Here is a 17,411-nt window from a genome sequence, read left to right as displayed (position 1 = left end):
TAAGGACAGCTCTGGAGGCGAGAGGATAAATATTTTTGTGTTTGACCTGCAAAAAAGGCTTAGTTCTGCAACTTGCAGAATGGTTTTTGTTTATCTACACTGTGCACCTGTGCAGTCACCTGCATCTCACCTTCCTTCCCACTGAGCTCCTCTTCATTTCAGTGTGCTTTGTAACACCTTACATAGCGGATGTCTATGACAGGAACTTTTTTTGCCCACCCAGGCAGTGCCTGTGCACATGCCTTTTGGATACTCACGTCAAGTGTGCCTCTGTGTTCCTTCCACTGCAGTCACAAGTGGAGCACAAAAGCACCAACACGTGCTCTGAGCCAGGAATGAGCCCTTGAGCATGCAGAGTGCACAGCAGCCTATTTGCACCTGATTTGTTGCTTCCCAATTTGGTTTGTTTCCTTTTCCAGGAGTTAAGGAGGCCAATAAACATGCCAGCCAGAGGGAAGGGTGGGAGAGGCAGAGATGTGGAGAGCGGAAAGGCTTCTGCCATTACCAAGGAGATGGCCTCGAGGGAGGGAAAAGGAAGTGAAAGGGCACCAAGAAATGTTGGAAGAGAGGAGCAGGAAAAGGTTTACAGCATTTCTCTTGCAGTAGATCCCTAACTCCTCCCAGGTGCCAGAATAAGAATCACCGAATCATAGATTGGATTGGGTTGGGTTGGAAGGGACCTTAAGGATCATCCAGTTCTAACCACCCTGCCATGGCCAGGGACACCTTCCTCTAGACCAGGTTGCCCAAGGCCTTCAACCAACCTGGCCGGGAGCACCTCTAGGGATGGAACATCCACAGCCTCCCTGGGCAACCTGCTCCAGTATCCCACCACCCTCACTATAAAGAATTTCTTCCTCATCTCCAGTCCGAATCTCCCCTCTTCCAGCTCAAAGCCATTGTCCTATCACTACAAGCCGTCGTAAAAAGTCCCTCCCCAGCTCTCCTGGAGCAACTTTTGAGTACTGGAAGGTTGCTATAAGGTATCCCTGGAACCCTCTCTTCTCCAGACTGAACAGCCCCAACTTTCTCAGCCTGACCCCACAGGGGAGGTTCTCCAGCCCTCTGGTCATCTTTGTGGCCTCCTAGAGCCACTCCAACAGTTCCCTGTCCTTCTTGTGTTGGGACCCCCAGAACCATTTGGGTCTCAGCAGAGCAGAATAGAGGGGCACTCATCCTGCTGGTCACACTTCTGATGCAGCCCAGCACACAGCTGGCTGATAAGTGCTTCACCACACATTTACTTCCATGAGTGGTGGCTAAAAATAAGTCCCGATGTCGGCGTGGGTGTGCCACTGCCAGTGGCAGCTCTGCCTCCCTCTTGCTTTGCCAGGGTGTTTGTTCTTGCTGGAGGCTGGCAGCACCCACTGGGCTGGCCCACACAGAGGGCAGCTCACACCCTGCCCCGAAGCTAATGGTCCCACTCGGCAGCCTTTGTGTTGGTGGCTCTTGGGTTTTTTTTTCCCCCCTTTTCATTTATTTTTGAAGCAGCACGTTAAGGAAGGACTCCTTCTTAGCCTGCAGAAACACAGAACAGGTTTTTCCAGGACTGCTGCATGGTGTTACATTGCTTTGGGAAACAGACACCACAAAAACCAGACCCTCCTCCTATTTTCCTTAGGGACATGTGTGGGAGAGCAGGGATGGGTAGAGAATCGTTTTATTGTATCAGAACACAGCATCCTCTAGGTACTTTCAGGCATCTGGTATATATATATATTCCCTTTTTTTTTTCTCCTCTCCCCCTCTTTGTTTTTGCATGTGGTTTTAAGCATGTAAAGATCTTTCCCCTTTAATCAGCATAATGACAATTTTTGTGTAAATCAACCCTTTTAATCTTCAGGGTTCTCATGACAGTTGTGGGGATTGTGTAGGTAGGAGTTACCTCACCCTGCTGCTGATGAAACGCAGCCATCTCCCGGATGGAACAAGAGGTCATGCTGCCTCATGAATACTTCACAGTAGGCTTTTTAGGAGGGAAAAGAGAAATAGCTTCCAACTGAAACTGCCAGAAGATTTTAATTAAGACAAATCTTGATGTCCAGGATGGAATTCATGGATAACTTATTTAAACAAAGTCATAAGAAACTGAAGCTATGATGCAGGAATGTGACCGAGGCTGTGAAAGAGCAAAGTTTTGCTGGGAGCAGAATTGATGGGATAGGATAGGATAGGATAGGATAGGATAGGATAGGATAGGATAGGATAGGATAGGATAGGATAGGATAGGATAGGATAGGATAGGATAGGATGGGATAGGATGGAATGGAATAGAATAGAATAGAATAGAATAGACCAGGTTGGAAGATACCTTCATGATAAAGCCATAGAAGCCTTTGTGGGGAACAAAAAAACCAGTGAGGTGATCAGTCACTCTTTAAATTTGGCTGGCACAGATAAATCAGATTCAGATTGGATGTTAGGAAGAAGTTTTTTACCATGAGGGTGGTGAGACACTGGTACAGGTTGCCCAGAGAGGTGGTAGAAGCCTCATCCCTGGAGGCTTTTAAGGCCAGGCTGGATGTGAGGTGTCCCTGCCCATGGCAGGGGGTTTGGAACTAGATGATCCTTGAGGTCCCTTCCAACCCTAACAATTAGGAAGAAGTTCTTCCCCTTGAGGGTGTTGAGAGACTGGAACAGGTTGCCCAGAGAGGTGGTAGAAGCCTCATCCCTGGAGGCTTTTAAGGCCAGGCTGGATGTGGCACTGGGCAGCCTGATCTAGTGTGAGGTGTCCCTGCCCATGGCAGGGAGGTTGGAACTGGCTGAGCCTTCCAACCCTGACAATTTTATGAAACTAACTCTATGATTCTATAACTACTTCATATCAGAAAATACTAAAGCAGAGAGCTAGTGTAGAATGAAAGATTTCTTCAGTGTGATTTTTTTTCCTCATCCATTAGTTTTTTGCACTCTTCGTTTTCTCTGTCAGTTTCTACCCTAAAATCTCAGGATGCCATTTGTAGAAAGAGAAAAAAAAAAAAGAAACCAAATCAAATTTGGACAGAAACGTGCTGAGAAATATTTTTACACTCTGACATGGCTTGGGGTTTTTCTTTTTCCCCTGAAGTTTCATGTGCTCCGAAGAGATGCCACAGCATGTTGCATATTTCAGTCTGGACTTGTCTGGACCAATTAAGCCGCTCTTAGACGGGCTGCTGAGTTCCTTAGGGCAACATTTTCAAATGCAAGTTCCTCCAATTAAACATCTGAATGAGAAGCCTGGCAGCCTAAGTGCTGAGCACCTACAGCTTTTATTGCCTCTAATGAATAACTTTACTGTAAACACCTAGTTTTCCTGAAAAACAGGCTTCGGTTTATCTGGGTGCTCACAGTTAGACGTGGAAAACGTTGCTTCGTGTCAGCCACTTAGAGCTTCGGGGGGAGGGGAAAAATGCTGCTAACTCTGGGGATCACCCTGCTGAAGGCTGAGCCATGGTCTTGTGAAGAGTGAGCAGGAGTCAGCTGTCTGTGGACCTCCTGCTCCGTGATTCCCAGCACTGAGGATTAAAAGAAACGAGTTTTGGCAGCTTGCCACAGCAGGGAGCATGCAGCTGGCCACCAACAGAAGCTAGCAAGGCTCCTGGGGAAATGTGCAGATTTTTGGGATGATTTGGATATCATTCCAACCTAAAAATACAGCAGAGAGATTCTGCCACATCATTTTTTCCACTAGGTGAAAGAAATTGGGGTTAGCATCAGAGAATATAGAGAGCGATGATCCTGTCGTAAGCAGAGAGGAGTTCTGCCTTCAGAGAAATTCCTAGAATTGTCATAGAATCATAGAATTGTCAGGGTTGGAAGGGACTTCAAGGATTATCCAGTCCCAATCCCCCTGCCATGGCCAGGGACTCCTCACACTACAGCAGGTTGCTCACAGCCACGTCCAGCCTGGCCTTAAAAACCTCCAGGCATGAGGCTTCCACCACCTCCCTGGGCAACCTGTGCCAGTGTCTCACCACCCTCATGGGGAACAACTTCTTCTCAACATTCAATCTGAATCTACCCACTTCTAGTTTTGCTCCATTCCCCCTAGTCCTATCACTCCCTGACACCCTCAAAAGTCCCTCCTCAGCTTTCTTGTAGCCCCCTGCAGATACTGGAAGGCCACAATAAGGTTCTTCTCAGAGCCTTCTCTTTTCCAGACAGAATAACTAAAACAACCACTTGGCATGGTGAGGAGCAGGTGAGGGAACTGAGTTTCTCTAGTTTGGAGAAGAGGCTGAGGGAGACCTCATTGCTCTCTACAGCTCCCTGATAGGAGGCTGGAGCCAAGTGGGGCTTGGTCTCTTCTCCCCAGTATCAGGTGATAGAAGGAGAGGAAATGTCCTAAAACTGTGCCAGGGGAGGCTTAAGTTGGAGATTAGGGAAAAATTCGTTGCTGCAAAGGTGGTCAGGCATTGGAACAGGCTGCCCAGGGAGGTGGTGGAGTCACCATCCCTGGAGGTGTTAAAACACCAAGTAGACAAGGCCCTTCAGCACATGGTTTAGTGAGCATGGTTGTGTTAGGTCGATGGCTGGACTTGATAATCTGAGGTCTTCTCCAACCTTAATCATTCTTAGGCTGGTGAGGAGATTGGAGGGCATGTCACACATGGAATGGCTGAGGGAGCTGGGGTTGTTTAGTCTGGAGAAGAGGGGGCTAAGGGGAGACCTTATTGCTGTCTACAACTACCTGAAGGGAGGTTGTAATGAGGCTGGTATTGGTCTCTTCTCCCAGGTCACAAGCAATAGGATGGGAGGAAATGGGTTTAAGCTGTGCCAGGGGAGATTTAGACTGGACATTAGGAAAAAATTCTGTACTGGGAGTGTGATGAGGTGTTGGAACATGCCACCTAGGACGTTCTGTCCTTGGAAGTGCTCCAGAAGTGTGTACATGTGGCACTTCAGGATATGGTTAGGTGGTCATGGCAGTTGGGTTACAGTTGGACTTGATGATCTTAAAGGTCATTTCCAGCATTATAGAAGGTCTTTTCCAGCCTTCCAGTGATTCTGTGACTCAAGGTCAGGGAGGCTGCAGGCAAGTGGGGTGCCTTGGTTCAGTGCTCAGGATGGTGGGCAACTGTGGCTCAGGCACTGTGTCTCTGCTTGTCAAGGAGGAGACTTCTGGCCACTCATCCCTTGGAAATTAAGATTGCCACCAAACTGAGACTGATTGTGAGCAAGGACCAGCTCTGTAACTTGTTGTCATTGATTCAGCAGCAAACAGTGAAACATTTGTGTTTGAAGTACAGAAATAAAAGCCAGGGAGATCCCAGTAGCATTGGGGAATGGGAGAAATAACTCCTACAGGCTATATGGTGTTGAGGGGGCAGCTGCCCTCCTGCTCTCTTCAGCTCTGGAGAATGTAGACTCATAGAATCATAGAATTGTTAGGGTTGGAAGAGACCTCAAAGATCATCTAGTTCCAACCCCCCTGCCATGGGTAGGGACACTTCACACTAGATCAGGCTGCTCAGAGCCACATCCAACCTAGATGGTGACCTGCACCTGCTCCCATTTCCAACTGATGGTGTCTGAAAGGAAGATGCCATAGATTTTTTTTCATTTCCTGATGGTGAAATGACACAGAGAGAAAAGCAAGCTTGTCATGAAAGATGGTTTTATGTTGCATTCAGCTGCTGAATCATCTCCTCACCCCCCATGCCCCCAGTGAGAGAGAGTAGCCAAATGCATCCATGGCACAGATGTAATAGGAACCTCACCTTGTACAGACATGGAGAAGGATTTGGCTTTGCTGAGAAAGTGCTATGGAAACACTGTTAGAATAAATGCTTAGGAATAAGAGCATGTGGGCAGTACTCACTTTCCCTCCAAGAGTAATATACCCCTACTAGCACGTCCAGGCAAGTAAAACTTGGTAGCTCTGCTAATATGAGACCCCAAAGACTCTGTATCTTGGGAAAAAGCAGATCCATCCATAATTTGGGTCTGATAGAAATATACTTGTTGCAGTAGTAAGAGCTCATGTGCTCAGCACTGGTTAGGCCACACCTTGAGTTCTGGGCTCCTCAGTTTTAGAAGGACATTGAGACTCTTGAATGTGTCCAGAGAAGGGCAACAAAGCTGGGGAGAGGTCTGGAGCACAGCCCTGTGAGGAGAGGCTGAGGGAGCTGGGGTTGTTTAGCCTGGAGAAGAGGAGGCTCAGGGGAGAAATTATTGCTCTCTACAACTACCTGAAGGGAGGTTGTAGCCAGGTAGGGATTGGTCTCTTCTCCCAGGCAACCAGCGCCAGAACAAGAGGACACAGTCTCAAGCTGTGCCAGGGGAAGTTTAAGCTGGAGGTGAGGAGAAAGTTCCTCCCAGAAACAGTAATTGGCCATTGGAATGTGCTGCCCAGGGAGGTGGTGGAGTCACCATCCCTGGAGGTGTTCAAAAAAAGACTGGATGTGGCACTGGAGCCATGGTTTATTTGTCAGGAGGTGTTAGGTATTAGGTAATAGGTTGGACTTGATGATCTCTGAGGTCTTTTACAACCTGGTTGATTCTGTGATTCTGTAATATTTCAGAATGAATAAACTCATACCCTAAACACAGCCTGTTTGTACACAGATTTTCAGTCTGTCACATGTCCTGTAGCCATCTTCAGCACCATTTACAGGTCAGATACTTTACTTGAAGGTCAAGGAAAGCATATGCCCATTTTTCTTGTATTTTTCTTTATTTGCAATGTCAAGAAGGCTCTCCAGTGGTTTGGTTTGGTGTTTTTTGCCTATGCTAAGTGTGTTCTTCAGAGCATGTGATTAGGAAGGATGATTTTACTGCTGCTCTGTTATTCTCTGATGTCTTTGTTTACCATTTGTACACCGTCAGGAATGCTAGCAGCTTCAAAAATGTGTATGGTAAGATTCCTCTCCTGAAGCAGCTGACAGCAAGCTGTGTGTTTCACTACCCTCATGGTAAAAACCCTGTTCCTAACATCCAATCTAAATCTGCTCTTCTCTAGTTGGAAGCCATTGCTGTCACCACAGGCCTTTGTAAATAGTCTCTCTCCATCCTTCTTGCAGACCCCCTTCAAGTACTGGAAGGTCATTATTGGGTCTCCCCAGAGCCTTCTCTTCTCCAGGCTGAACAGTCCCAGCTCCCTCAGTCTGCCTTTGTAGCAGAGGTGCTCCAACCCCCTGATCATTTTCATGGCCCTCCTCTGGACCCACTCCATCAGGTCTCAGTCACTGCTTTCATTTGGCTTGTGCACCATGGAGCTGCAGCCCTATCCTGACTCTCATGACAGCAGTCTCCACTGTGACTCTAGCTGGGTTCTGATGGATCCTGAAATACGAGCTATGTGGTGAATATTTCTTTTGGAAATGCTTATGCTCTGCACTGATATTTCCCAGTTTCTGGAACAGCCACTGATGTTGCTCTCCTTGAGGATCATTTCCTAATCTGATTCAAATTCAGAGTTACTCCTGAAATGCAGCATTCACATGAGCAGAGTATGACAGATAGCTTGGAGCCTTCCCTGAACAGTATGTGTGTGTGTGTGATGGATCTTGTTAATAACTTGCATTGGTTTGAAGTTTCTGTTACTCCACTTACCAGAGTGGAGCTACTGTGGGTTTGCAGTGGTGTATGTGAAGAGGAGGGCTGGAATTTACATCTGAGCAGAAGCTGTGGTGTGCTGCTTCCTTGCTTCAGAAGGCTCTGCTGTGCCTTTTGGGGCCGCAGTATTGGGAGTGAGGAATGAGGCCTGGCAAAAAAGGTCTTTTCTTTACTGTGCTGGGCTGGCCTTGGCTGGATGCCAGGTGGCCACCAAAGTCACTCTGTCACTCCCCTCTTCAGCAAGACAGAACAGGGAGAAAGTGAGAAAATACCTCCTGGGTCAAGATGAAGGCAGTTTAATAAAGCAAAAGCAAAGGCCACACATGGAAGCAAAGGAAGACAAAACATTTATTCTCTGCTTCCCTTCAGCAGATGATGTCCAGCCACTTCCTGGGAAGCTGGGCTTCAGAGCACAGAGTGGTTGCTCCAGAAAACAAATACCATAGCAACAAATGCTGCCTTGCTCCCTCATTAGCTTTCACTGCTGAGCAGACATCACATGGTGTGGACTATCCCTTTGGCCACTCTGGGTCAGCTGTCTTGGCTATATCCCCACCCAAGATTTTGCCCATCCATAGCCTGCTGTTCGAGGAGAGGTGGAATGCTGAAGAGACAACCTTGATGCCGTGTGAGCACTGCTCAACAGCAGACAAACTGCTGGTGTGTTATCAGCACCTTCTAGCTATCGATACATAGCACAGCACTGTGAGGTCTGCTGTGGGAAATGTTACCTCCATCTCATAGAATTGTTAGGGTTGGAAGGGGCCTCAAGGATCAGCCAGTTCCAACCCCCCTGCCATGGGCAAGGACACCTCGCACTAGATCAGGTTGCTCACAGCCACATCCAGCCTGCCCTTAAAAAAGGATGAGTCTTCCATCACCTCCCTGGGCAACCTGCTCCAGTGTCTCACCACCCTCATGGTGAAGGATTTCTTCTCTCAGCCAGACCCAATGCATTTAGTCACAGTAGTGATGGCAGAGGACTCTGAGATGCTGTATATTAGGTCCTCAGGACTTGCCCCAGGGCCAACACAGCATTGCAGAGGTTGGCTCCATCTGCCCACTGACAAGATAGGCTGGGCAACTGCACAAGCCAAAGCTGTGTGTTCTGCTTCTGGCAATGAAGTATCCCCTTACTGCTGAAATATGCACCTGTTCCCATGTATCAATACACTGCACACATGGAGCTGAGGGTCTCAAATGACATCTGGGGATTCAAGTGGAAGAGAAACAAAAATAAGCTAAGGTGAAGCAAAATAAGCTTGGTTCCTATTATCAGAATGTTTTCTTTTCTTAAAGAAACAAAAGCAATCCCTTCCCAACAAACTCTGGAGTCAAAGAGCTTTTTGCAGGTTGATAGAGTTGCCTTTTGTTGGTTTGGTTTGGTTTTTTTATTAGTTTGGGGGTTTTTGCATCTGGTTTTAGTTATGGCTTTCTAGAGCATGAGAGTTAAGTGCCTTCTAGCTCCCTCTTAATGAATACCTACATATAAGTTGTTCGTCATTACAAGGAGATACAAAGCTGTAATCACTTGGGCAAGGCTGAGAGGGGATCTTATTAATGTCTATAAATATCTGAGGGATGGGTCTCAAGAGGAGGGTGCCAGGCTCTTTTCAGTGGCACCCAGTGGTAGGACAAGAAATAAATGGATAGAAGTTAGAACTCAGGAAGTTCCAACTCAGCATGAGGAGACACTGTGAGGGAGATGGAGCACTGGAACAGGCTGCCCAGAGAGGCTGTGGAGTCTTCTTCTCTGGAGACTTTCAAAATCCACATGGATATGTTCCTGTGTGACCTGCCCTAGGTGATCCTGTTTCATAGTTTCATAGTTTCATTCAGGGTTGGAAGGGACCACAAGGATCATCTAGTTCCAACCCCCCTGCCATGGGCAGGGACACCCCACACTAGATCAGGCTGGACAGAGCCTCATCCAGCCTGCTCTTAAACACCCCCAGGGACGGGGCCTCGACCACCTCCCTGGACAACATATTCCAGGGTTTCACCACTCTCATGGTGAAGAACCTCCTCCTCACATCTAGCCTGAATCTCCCCACCTCCAGCTTCATTCCATTCCCCCTAGTCCTATCACTGTTCTGGCAGGGGTGTTGGACCCAGTGATCTCTGGAAGTCCCTTCCAACCCCTAACATTGTATGAATCTATGAATCTGCTCCTGGAATAAGCCTGTGTAAATAAAACACTCCAGCAGTGGTGGTTCCCAAGCCATTTTGGCAAGCTGAATGAAGAAGTCCTGACTAACCAAATTCTTTCTCTGTGTTTGCAGGCCACTTGTCACCTCTGCAAGTTTTCAGGTACAAGTCCCTGTATTCACAAGCTGCAGACTGGTGCTGACCATGCCACAGGCACTTCAGAGCACGTTTTCCTTTGCTCAGAACAAATGTTCTTAGCCTTAAGTCCAGCAAGAATTCAATGCTCTTGAAAAATTTCACTGCAGGACATGGGATAATCAATATGTTAGTATTAGTAGTGCAAAAGTGAACAGTTCAGGAGGATTTAGCTTTCTTGTGAGGCACTTCTAATCTATTGTAGCTTGTGAGCAACTGAACAACATGGCAACAGCAGCCAGCTAATGAAAATCTAGTGAAAGGCAAAGTTCCTCATACATTCCAGGTCACACAGGGAATACTGTTCGGTGCATGCTATTGCTGAAAAGGATCTCACCTCACTTCACTTGAAAAACCACTGAAGGAAGCAGATGTCAGCCAGATATGTCATCCTGACTTCCCAGAAAGCAGCAAAATCTTTTCTTGGTCTTGACAGCATCCTCAAACCTAGAGCTGAAGCAGATTTTAATACAGGGGATTTCTTTTTGAATGTACTGGCATCATCCCTTTAATGATAGGGAAGAGGAAACCATATGTTTTGTGACACCTTGTGTCTGGTGCTGATTATAGTTCTTTATATTTCATATTTATAGTTCATATTTTCACCCTGGTTTGGGGACAGAGTAAGCTTGCTTGGATTTGAATCGCTGCTTGTACAGTGTCTGTTCCAGTTTGTTGTGGTGCAGAGTTTGCTTAAGAGACTGGAAAATTATTCTTAGAATCACAGAATGGTCTGGGTTGGAAGGGACCTCCAAAGGTCATCCAGTCCAACCCTCTCTGCACTCAGCAGGGACATCCTCAACTAGATCAGGCTGCCCAGAGCCCTGTCAAGCCCCACTTTGAATATCTACAGGGACAGGGACCCAACTACATCCGTGGGCAACCTGTGAACCTCTTCCTAATAGCCAATATAAATCTGCCCCTCTCGAGTTTGAAGCCTGAGTAACAGCAGTATGTGGTTGAGGGAGTTTCACTATATAGTCTTGAGTTTGCTTCTTAAAGCAACATCTCTTTGTAGAAAGCACTTAGGATGTGCACAAACCAATACAATACCCAGGACTCTATGTCTCCTATCGAGTGTAAGTTTGTTAGGTATAGCTTCTACAGAGAGGAGTCAGTAGAAGTGTGTAAGTTAAACCATTCCTCTCCCCTGCCTGAGAGAGTCAGCTTTTTCCAGATACTGTGTTTAGCAATTTACTGCTATGATTGCCCAGTAAAACCCATGGATAATTTGGTCAGTTAATGAAGACATTTCTGATTTGTGCTGATGCAACGTGCTGATTTTACTCACTGGTGCAAGCAAACTAATAATTTGTGATTTCAGCTAGAAGTATTGGATGGTTATTTTGGCTGTGCTGCATGACCTGGTGGCCCAGCAGAATATGCTGAGGAGATTGATAGCTTGCAGCTACATTGCAATATTCCTCCTCAGAGGATTTCTCTTAGCAGACTTGTCCACATAAGTGTGTGGATATGTCTTTGCTGTAGTGGTTGTTTGAGCAGCAGCAAGGAGTGGCATTACCGTGCATCTCCTCAGCACATGTCTTATCCTCAGGGCCTTGTTAGCAACAAAATTTGCAGTGTGTGGGTGTACAAGTATAAAATCCATAGCAGAATACCCAAGGACACTGTTTTCCTAAATAACCCACACAGAAGTGACCTTCAGCATTCCAATATTGGAAGAAGTTTGAACTTCTCCCTCCTGCTCTTTCTTTGCTTTGTTTCCCCCCCTCTATTCCAGTTTCAGCATACCAACAATGGAAATACTCTGTTTTGCAGACTAGAAGCCCAAAGCCGTGCCAGAGCCCGCAGCCCACTCTGGGAGACCAGGCAGAACACCTCTCTGAAGCATCTGCTGATTCCTTAGAGGCCATGTCCGAGGGGGATTCTCCAAGCCCCTTCTCCAGGGGCAGCCGCACGCGGGCGAGCCTTCCCGTGGTGCGCTCGGCAAACCAAACCAAGGAGAGATCGCTGGGTAAGACCTTTCTGCAATCCTTCTCCTCTCCACTTCTAGCCTGTGTTCTCCATTTGGGCATTCAAAAGAGTTTTTCAATGGTATTATTGACCATCATCAGTAAATTTGCTGATGACACCAAGCTGGGGGCAGGAGTTGATCTGCTGGAGGGTAGAGAGGCTCTGCAGAGGGACCTCGACAGGCTGGACAGATGGGCAGAGTCCAAGGGCAGGAGATTGAACACATCCAAGTGCTGGGTTCTGCACATTGGCCACAACAACCCCATGCAGTGCTACAGGCTGGGGTCAGAGTGGCTGGAGAGCAGCCAGGCAGAGAGGGACGTGGGGGTACTGGTCAATGGTAGGCTGAACATGAGCCTGCAGTGTGCCAAGGTGGCCAAGAAGGCCAATGGCATCCTGGCCTGGATCAGGAACTGTGTGGCCAGCAGGAGCAGGGAGGTCATTCTGCCCCTGTACACTGCATTGGTTAGGCCACACCTTGAGTACTGTGTCCAGTTCTGGGCCCCTCAGTTCAGGAAGGATATTGAGTTGCTGGAACATGTCCAGAGAAGGGCAACAAAGTTGGTGAGGGGTTTGGAACACAGCCCTATGAGGAGAGGCTGAGGGAGCTGGGGTTGCTTAGCCTAGAGAAGAGGAGACTCAGGGGAGACCTTATTGCTGTCTACAACTACCTGAAGGGAGGTTGTAGACAGGCAGAGGTTGGTCTCTTCTCCCAGGCACCCAGCACCAGAACAAGAGGACACAGTCTCAGGCTGCCCCAGGGGAAGTTTAGGTTGGATGTTAGGAAGAAGTTCTACACAGAGAGAGTGATTGCCCATTGGAATGTGCTGCCCAGGGAGGTAGTGGAGTCACCATCATTGGAGGTGTTTAGGAGGAGACTTGATGGGGTGCTTGGTGCCATGGGTTAGTTATTAGATGGTGTTGGATGGTAGGTTGGACACGATGATCTTGAAGGTCTCTTCCAAGCTGGTTTACTCTATTCTATTCTAAGTCTAAAGACTCCTAGAATCATTAAGGTTGGAGGAGCCCTCTAATATAGCAAAGTTCAACCATTTATCCAACACCACCGTGCCCTCTGAGCCATGTTGTGAAGTGCCCTGTCTATGTGGTTTTTTAGAACACCCCCAGGAATAATGACTCCACCACCTCCCTGGGCAGCCTGTTCCTATGCCTGACCACTCTTGCAGCAAAGAAATTTTTCCTAATCTCCAATGTAAACTTCCCCTGGCACTGTTTCAGGCCATTTCCTCTCCTTCTATCACCTGAGACTAGGGAGAGGAGACCACCCCCCAGCTCATTCCAGCCTCCTTTCAGGGAGTTGTCAAAGGCAAATAATGGAAAAAGTTGAAAAAGTGAAGACTTTGCCTGCACATTATTTTTAATGTCAGCTTGTTCCCTGGGCATGAGCTCAGTATGGGGTACTGGGTAACTTAGGGGAATGGTGGAATTATCATAAGGTCTGTAAGTGTCCTGGGAACATGATACATGAGGAAGATGCAGACTCTGGCATGAAATGCTGACTTGATGTTAAAACTCAGTCTTGCAAATCCTTTTTGCCATGCCTGCACTCTGTGTGGCAGTGAGCTTATTGCACCCTCATTTTCAGACAGGAGACACAGGCTTTTCTCACTTCAACACCTCTTCATCATCTATATTATCTTGGTCCAGCCTAGCTGGATGAAACCTAGAGATATTCTTGCCTGACAGAGCCAGCTCTCAGAGACAAGGCTTGGTATTTGTGTGGCAACAGCTTTCCAGGCAGAGGATTTGAACAGATGTCTGATGGAGATGCCCTTTACTTCGGGGCAGTGCTCTTCCATCTGCATGGTGACACAGGTGATGTGCCAGTGCAGGTGGGCAGCTCTGCTCTGCTGCTCTCATTCTTCCCAAGGAGGATGTGAACCTGATGGAGTGTGTCCAGAAGATGGTTACAAAAATGAGCAGAGGGCTGGAGCACCTCTCCTATGAAGACAGGCTGAGAGAGTTGGGGTTGTACAGCCTGCAGAAAAGAAGACTCCAGGAAGACCTTATAGTGGCCTTGCAGCACTTGAAGGGGCCTGCAAGAAGGGTGGGGAGGGGCCATTTCCAAAGGCATGTAGTGACAGGACAAGGGATGGTGGTTTTAAACTAGTGAGGTAGATTTAGACGAAACATTAGGAAGAAGTCTTTTACTATGAAGGTGGTGGCACACTGTAGCAGGTTGCTCAGGCAGATGGGGGAGGCCCCAACCCTGGAGGCATTCAAGGTCAGGCTTGATGGGGCTCTGAGCACCTGATCTAGTTGGGAATGTCCTCACGTACTGCAGGGGGGTTGGACTAGATGGCCTTTGAAGGTCCCTTGCAATCCAGTGCATGGTATGTATGATTGTGTGATATCTCAGGGCTGAATTAATCCCAGCTGTGAAACAGAGCTCCTTTCCTGGTGGTGGATTTTGTCCTGGAGGCTGCTGTCAGCTGATGGATGGTACCAGTAAAGGCTGGGGCTTCTGGGGGACAAGGCAGCAATTTGCCCTGCTGTGGGAAGGCAGGTAATGTGCATGGGAATGCTGAGGAAGGCAGGGTTTTGCTCAAAGGTAATAAACTGAATTGCTGCTTTCCTGTAGACTCATCTCCCAACATCCTGAGTGACATAACCCAAGGGGTGGGCTGTAAATCAGACCATGCTTGTAAGCTCGTCACAGTGTTTCTGTGCTCCTCTTTCTCACTTTCTGTCAAGGGTATTACAATATCCAACAACCACAATGAATGAGAACTAGGCTGGAAGGGGTCCCTGCCACCCCCAGAGCTGGCAGGTGCAGAACAGCAGGGCTGGGGACAAGGGTCTGATCCCTGCTTGTGTTAGCTCATGGAGCAACACTGCTGATGTCCCACAGCCACTGGCCCACCAATACGACAGGCTCTTTGGGTTGAAAGTTTCACAGACTCACAAACTGTCAGGGTTAGAAGGGACTTCAAGGATCATCCAGTCCCAACCCCCCTGCCATGGCCAGGGACACCTCACACTACAGCAGGTTGCTCACAGCCACATCCAGCCTGGTCTTAAAAACATCCAGGGATCAGGCTTCTACCACTTCCCTGGGCAACCTGTGCCAGTGTCTGACCACCCTCATGGGGAAGACTCCAAGCTGGTCAAGACAATTTTAGAGGTGTTTTTAAGGGCAAGTGTGCAGCAGATGTGTGTTTATTATACACAGAGAGGATTCATCTCTGCCTACACACCACTGCTGGCTGGGGTGTCCTCAGAATGGTCTGCTTCAGCCTGAGAATTTCTGGAAGACATCCATCTGCTCCACTACGATGTCAAAGAGATTGGGCTTTTGCAGGTCTTTGTGTGACTCTCAGTCCAGTCTCAGCATATGGGTTTCAGCTATCACTCATTGATCACCCCAGGCTATGAAGGGTACCTCAGCTCTGAACTTCTATTTCAGATGTGAGCTGAGTATTGCTAAACAGCTTTGGGGGCACATCAAAGTGGGCAGCCTGCTATGCACCAGTGCTTCGTGCAGGGTTTTCTTCCCCAAAAGCTGAGCTAGAAAAAGCTTTGTGGCTGTCAGTAGTGTATACAACAGCCTTCTTTCTGGACAAGACTTCAATGCTCATCACTATGAATAACCCTGGCAACAGGACCATAGGAAGTGCTGTGCTAGATGAGACCACCTGGCCCCATAGTTTGTCTCCAAGAAGGACCATAGGCAGCTAGTGTAGGCAAGAGTAAGAACAGGCTAAGTATCCTTCCCCAAGTAGTCTCCCAGCCTCAAGCTATCTCCAGCTTAGGGATTTCCTGGTTAATGGTTTCTGCCTGCATAATAACCCACAAGAAGTGTCTCCTCCAGGTATTTGTTCAGTCTCCCTTTGAACCCATGTAAATTTTTTGCATCCACAACAGTGCAGATGTGACTTTGGCAGCATGATTCTGTTGGTTTACTGCCCAGCCATTGCTTCTCTCTTGCTTTGTTTTGTATTTGCTTATCTGCTCTAAGTTATGCCCTCTTGTCCTTGTGTTGGAAATGACAGCAAACATCAGATCGCCGTCTGATCCTCCTGGGCCATCATCTGGTTTTGCAGGCCTGTCATTGCCCTCAGGTCATCTCTTTTCCAGTCTGAGAAGTGCTGCTGTAGTCATCTGTTCTTCATTCAGGAGCCATCCTGGACATTCTATAAGCATTGCTGCCCTTTGCAGTTTAACAGTATCAGAGATGAGAGAACTGGAAACTCACTATTAAGTAGTCTAATTTAAACTCTTTCTATAGCACCTGTGGCATACCCTGAAATGTGTTGTCCAGGTCCTAATGGAGGATGGTCATGTTAAGGTGTACCATTTTATGCATTGGTCAGGATTTCAGACCCTATCTCAGCCTGTCTGCAGAGAATCACCGAACATGAGGGGTTGGAAGGGACCTTGAAAGATCATCCAGTCCAAGCCCCCTGCCTAGAGCAGGTCACACAGGAATACATCCAGGAGGGTTTTTAATGTCTCCAGAAAATGAGACTCCACAACCTCTCTGGGCAGCCTGCTCCAGGGCTCTGTCACCTCCACAAGGAAAAAAATTCTCCCTAGGTTCATGTGGAACCTCCTTTGCTCCAGCTTGCACCCGTTGTGCCTTGTCCTATCATTGGACATCAGTGAGCAGAGCCTGGCTCTGTCCTCCTGACACTCACCCTTCACATCTTCATAAACATGAATGAGGTCACCCCTCAGTCTCCTCCAAGCTTAAGAGCCCCAGCTCCCTCAGCCTTTCCTCACAGGCAGATGTTCCAATCCCTTCAGCATCTTTGTAGCTCTGCACTGGACTTTTTCAAGCAGTTCCCTGAGGTCCTTCTTGAACTGAAGGCCCAAGAACTGGAGACCCTGGCTTATCTCAGCATGAGCAGGCAAACAAACAAGCAAATTAAAAAAGGAAGAAAGAGGAAGCAATGTGATATGAAGCATTTCAGTTGAGAGGTTTTAGATTTGAAACTGGAGTCAGATGCTCAGCCTCTTCTCTCCTGTATCCCAGGAGGGGTCACAGCTGTGTGTGTAGCTGAAGGGATCATCACACTAGCCAGGTAATAAACTGTCATCACTCCACAATCTGTCATCTTCAGGTTGTTCCAGCAACTATTCATAACATTTCCTGTGTGATCTGCTCTAGCTGATCCTGCTCTGACAGGGGGGTTGGACTGGATGATCTTTTGAGGTCCCTTCCAACCCCTAACATTCTGTGATTCTGTGAAATAGTTTCCTTTAAAAGGCAGTGTAAAAACTATCCTGAAATAGTTCAGCTTTAGGTTAGCAGCCTTCAATGTCTTTCTTTTACAATGATGTCTTTTCAGTCTTTTCTGCCAGTGTGTTCCAGCAGCACCACGAGTAATGGTTGGAAAACTTACTTTTGAGACTCTTTGTGGGCCTCCCTGTTAGGATTGGTTTTACTTCCAGCAGTACAAGGGCAGTGTTTGGGGTTTGGGGGTTTGGGTTTCTTTTTAAAGGGAAACTGTTGGGGATTTCAGCTTTAATTGTCATGAAAATATTTCTGTTCTTATGGTTTTACACAAGCCATGCAGAAACATCTCCCTTCC

The 17,411-nt window shown here is 47.6% G+C and overlaps 1 protein-coding gene across 16 annotated transcripts in view; it reads left to right on the top strand.

Moving 5' to 3' along the window:
* KIAA1217 (KIAA1217 ortholog) overlaps positions 1–17,411 on the top strand; it is a 484,815-nt gene that overhangs the window by 354,385 nt on the left and 113,019 nt on the right. For all 16 annotated transcript variants that reach the window (XR_010988310.1, XM_068146315.1, XM_068146326.1 and 13 more), the window contains one exon: positions 11,662–11,857. Coding sequence is in view for 15 of the 16 variants with exons in the window: in XM_068146315.1 (XP_068002416.1) it covers positions 11,662–11,857 (196 nt within the window). In the remaining variant the exon portion in view is untranslated. The remainder of the gene's footprint in view (positions 1–11,661; positions 11,858–17,411) is intronic.

The sequence above is a fragment of the Melanerpes formicivorus genome, unplaced genomic scaffold (genome assembly GCF_026170545.1).
Source record: "Melanerpes formicivorus ecotype bairdi unplaced genomic scaffold, bMelFor1.0.p_v2 SCAF_13, whole genome shotgun sequence".
Lineage (NCBI taxonomy): Eukaryota > Metazoa > Chordata > Aves > Piciformes > Picidae > Melanerpes > Melanerpes formicivorus.
Note: the sequence above shows the minus strand (reverse complement) of the source record. Positions and strands in the feature narration are given on the sequence as shown.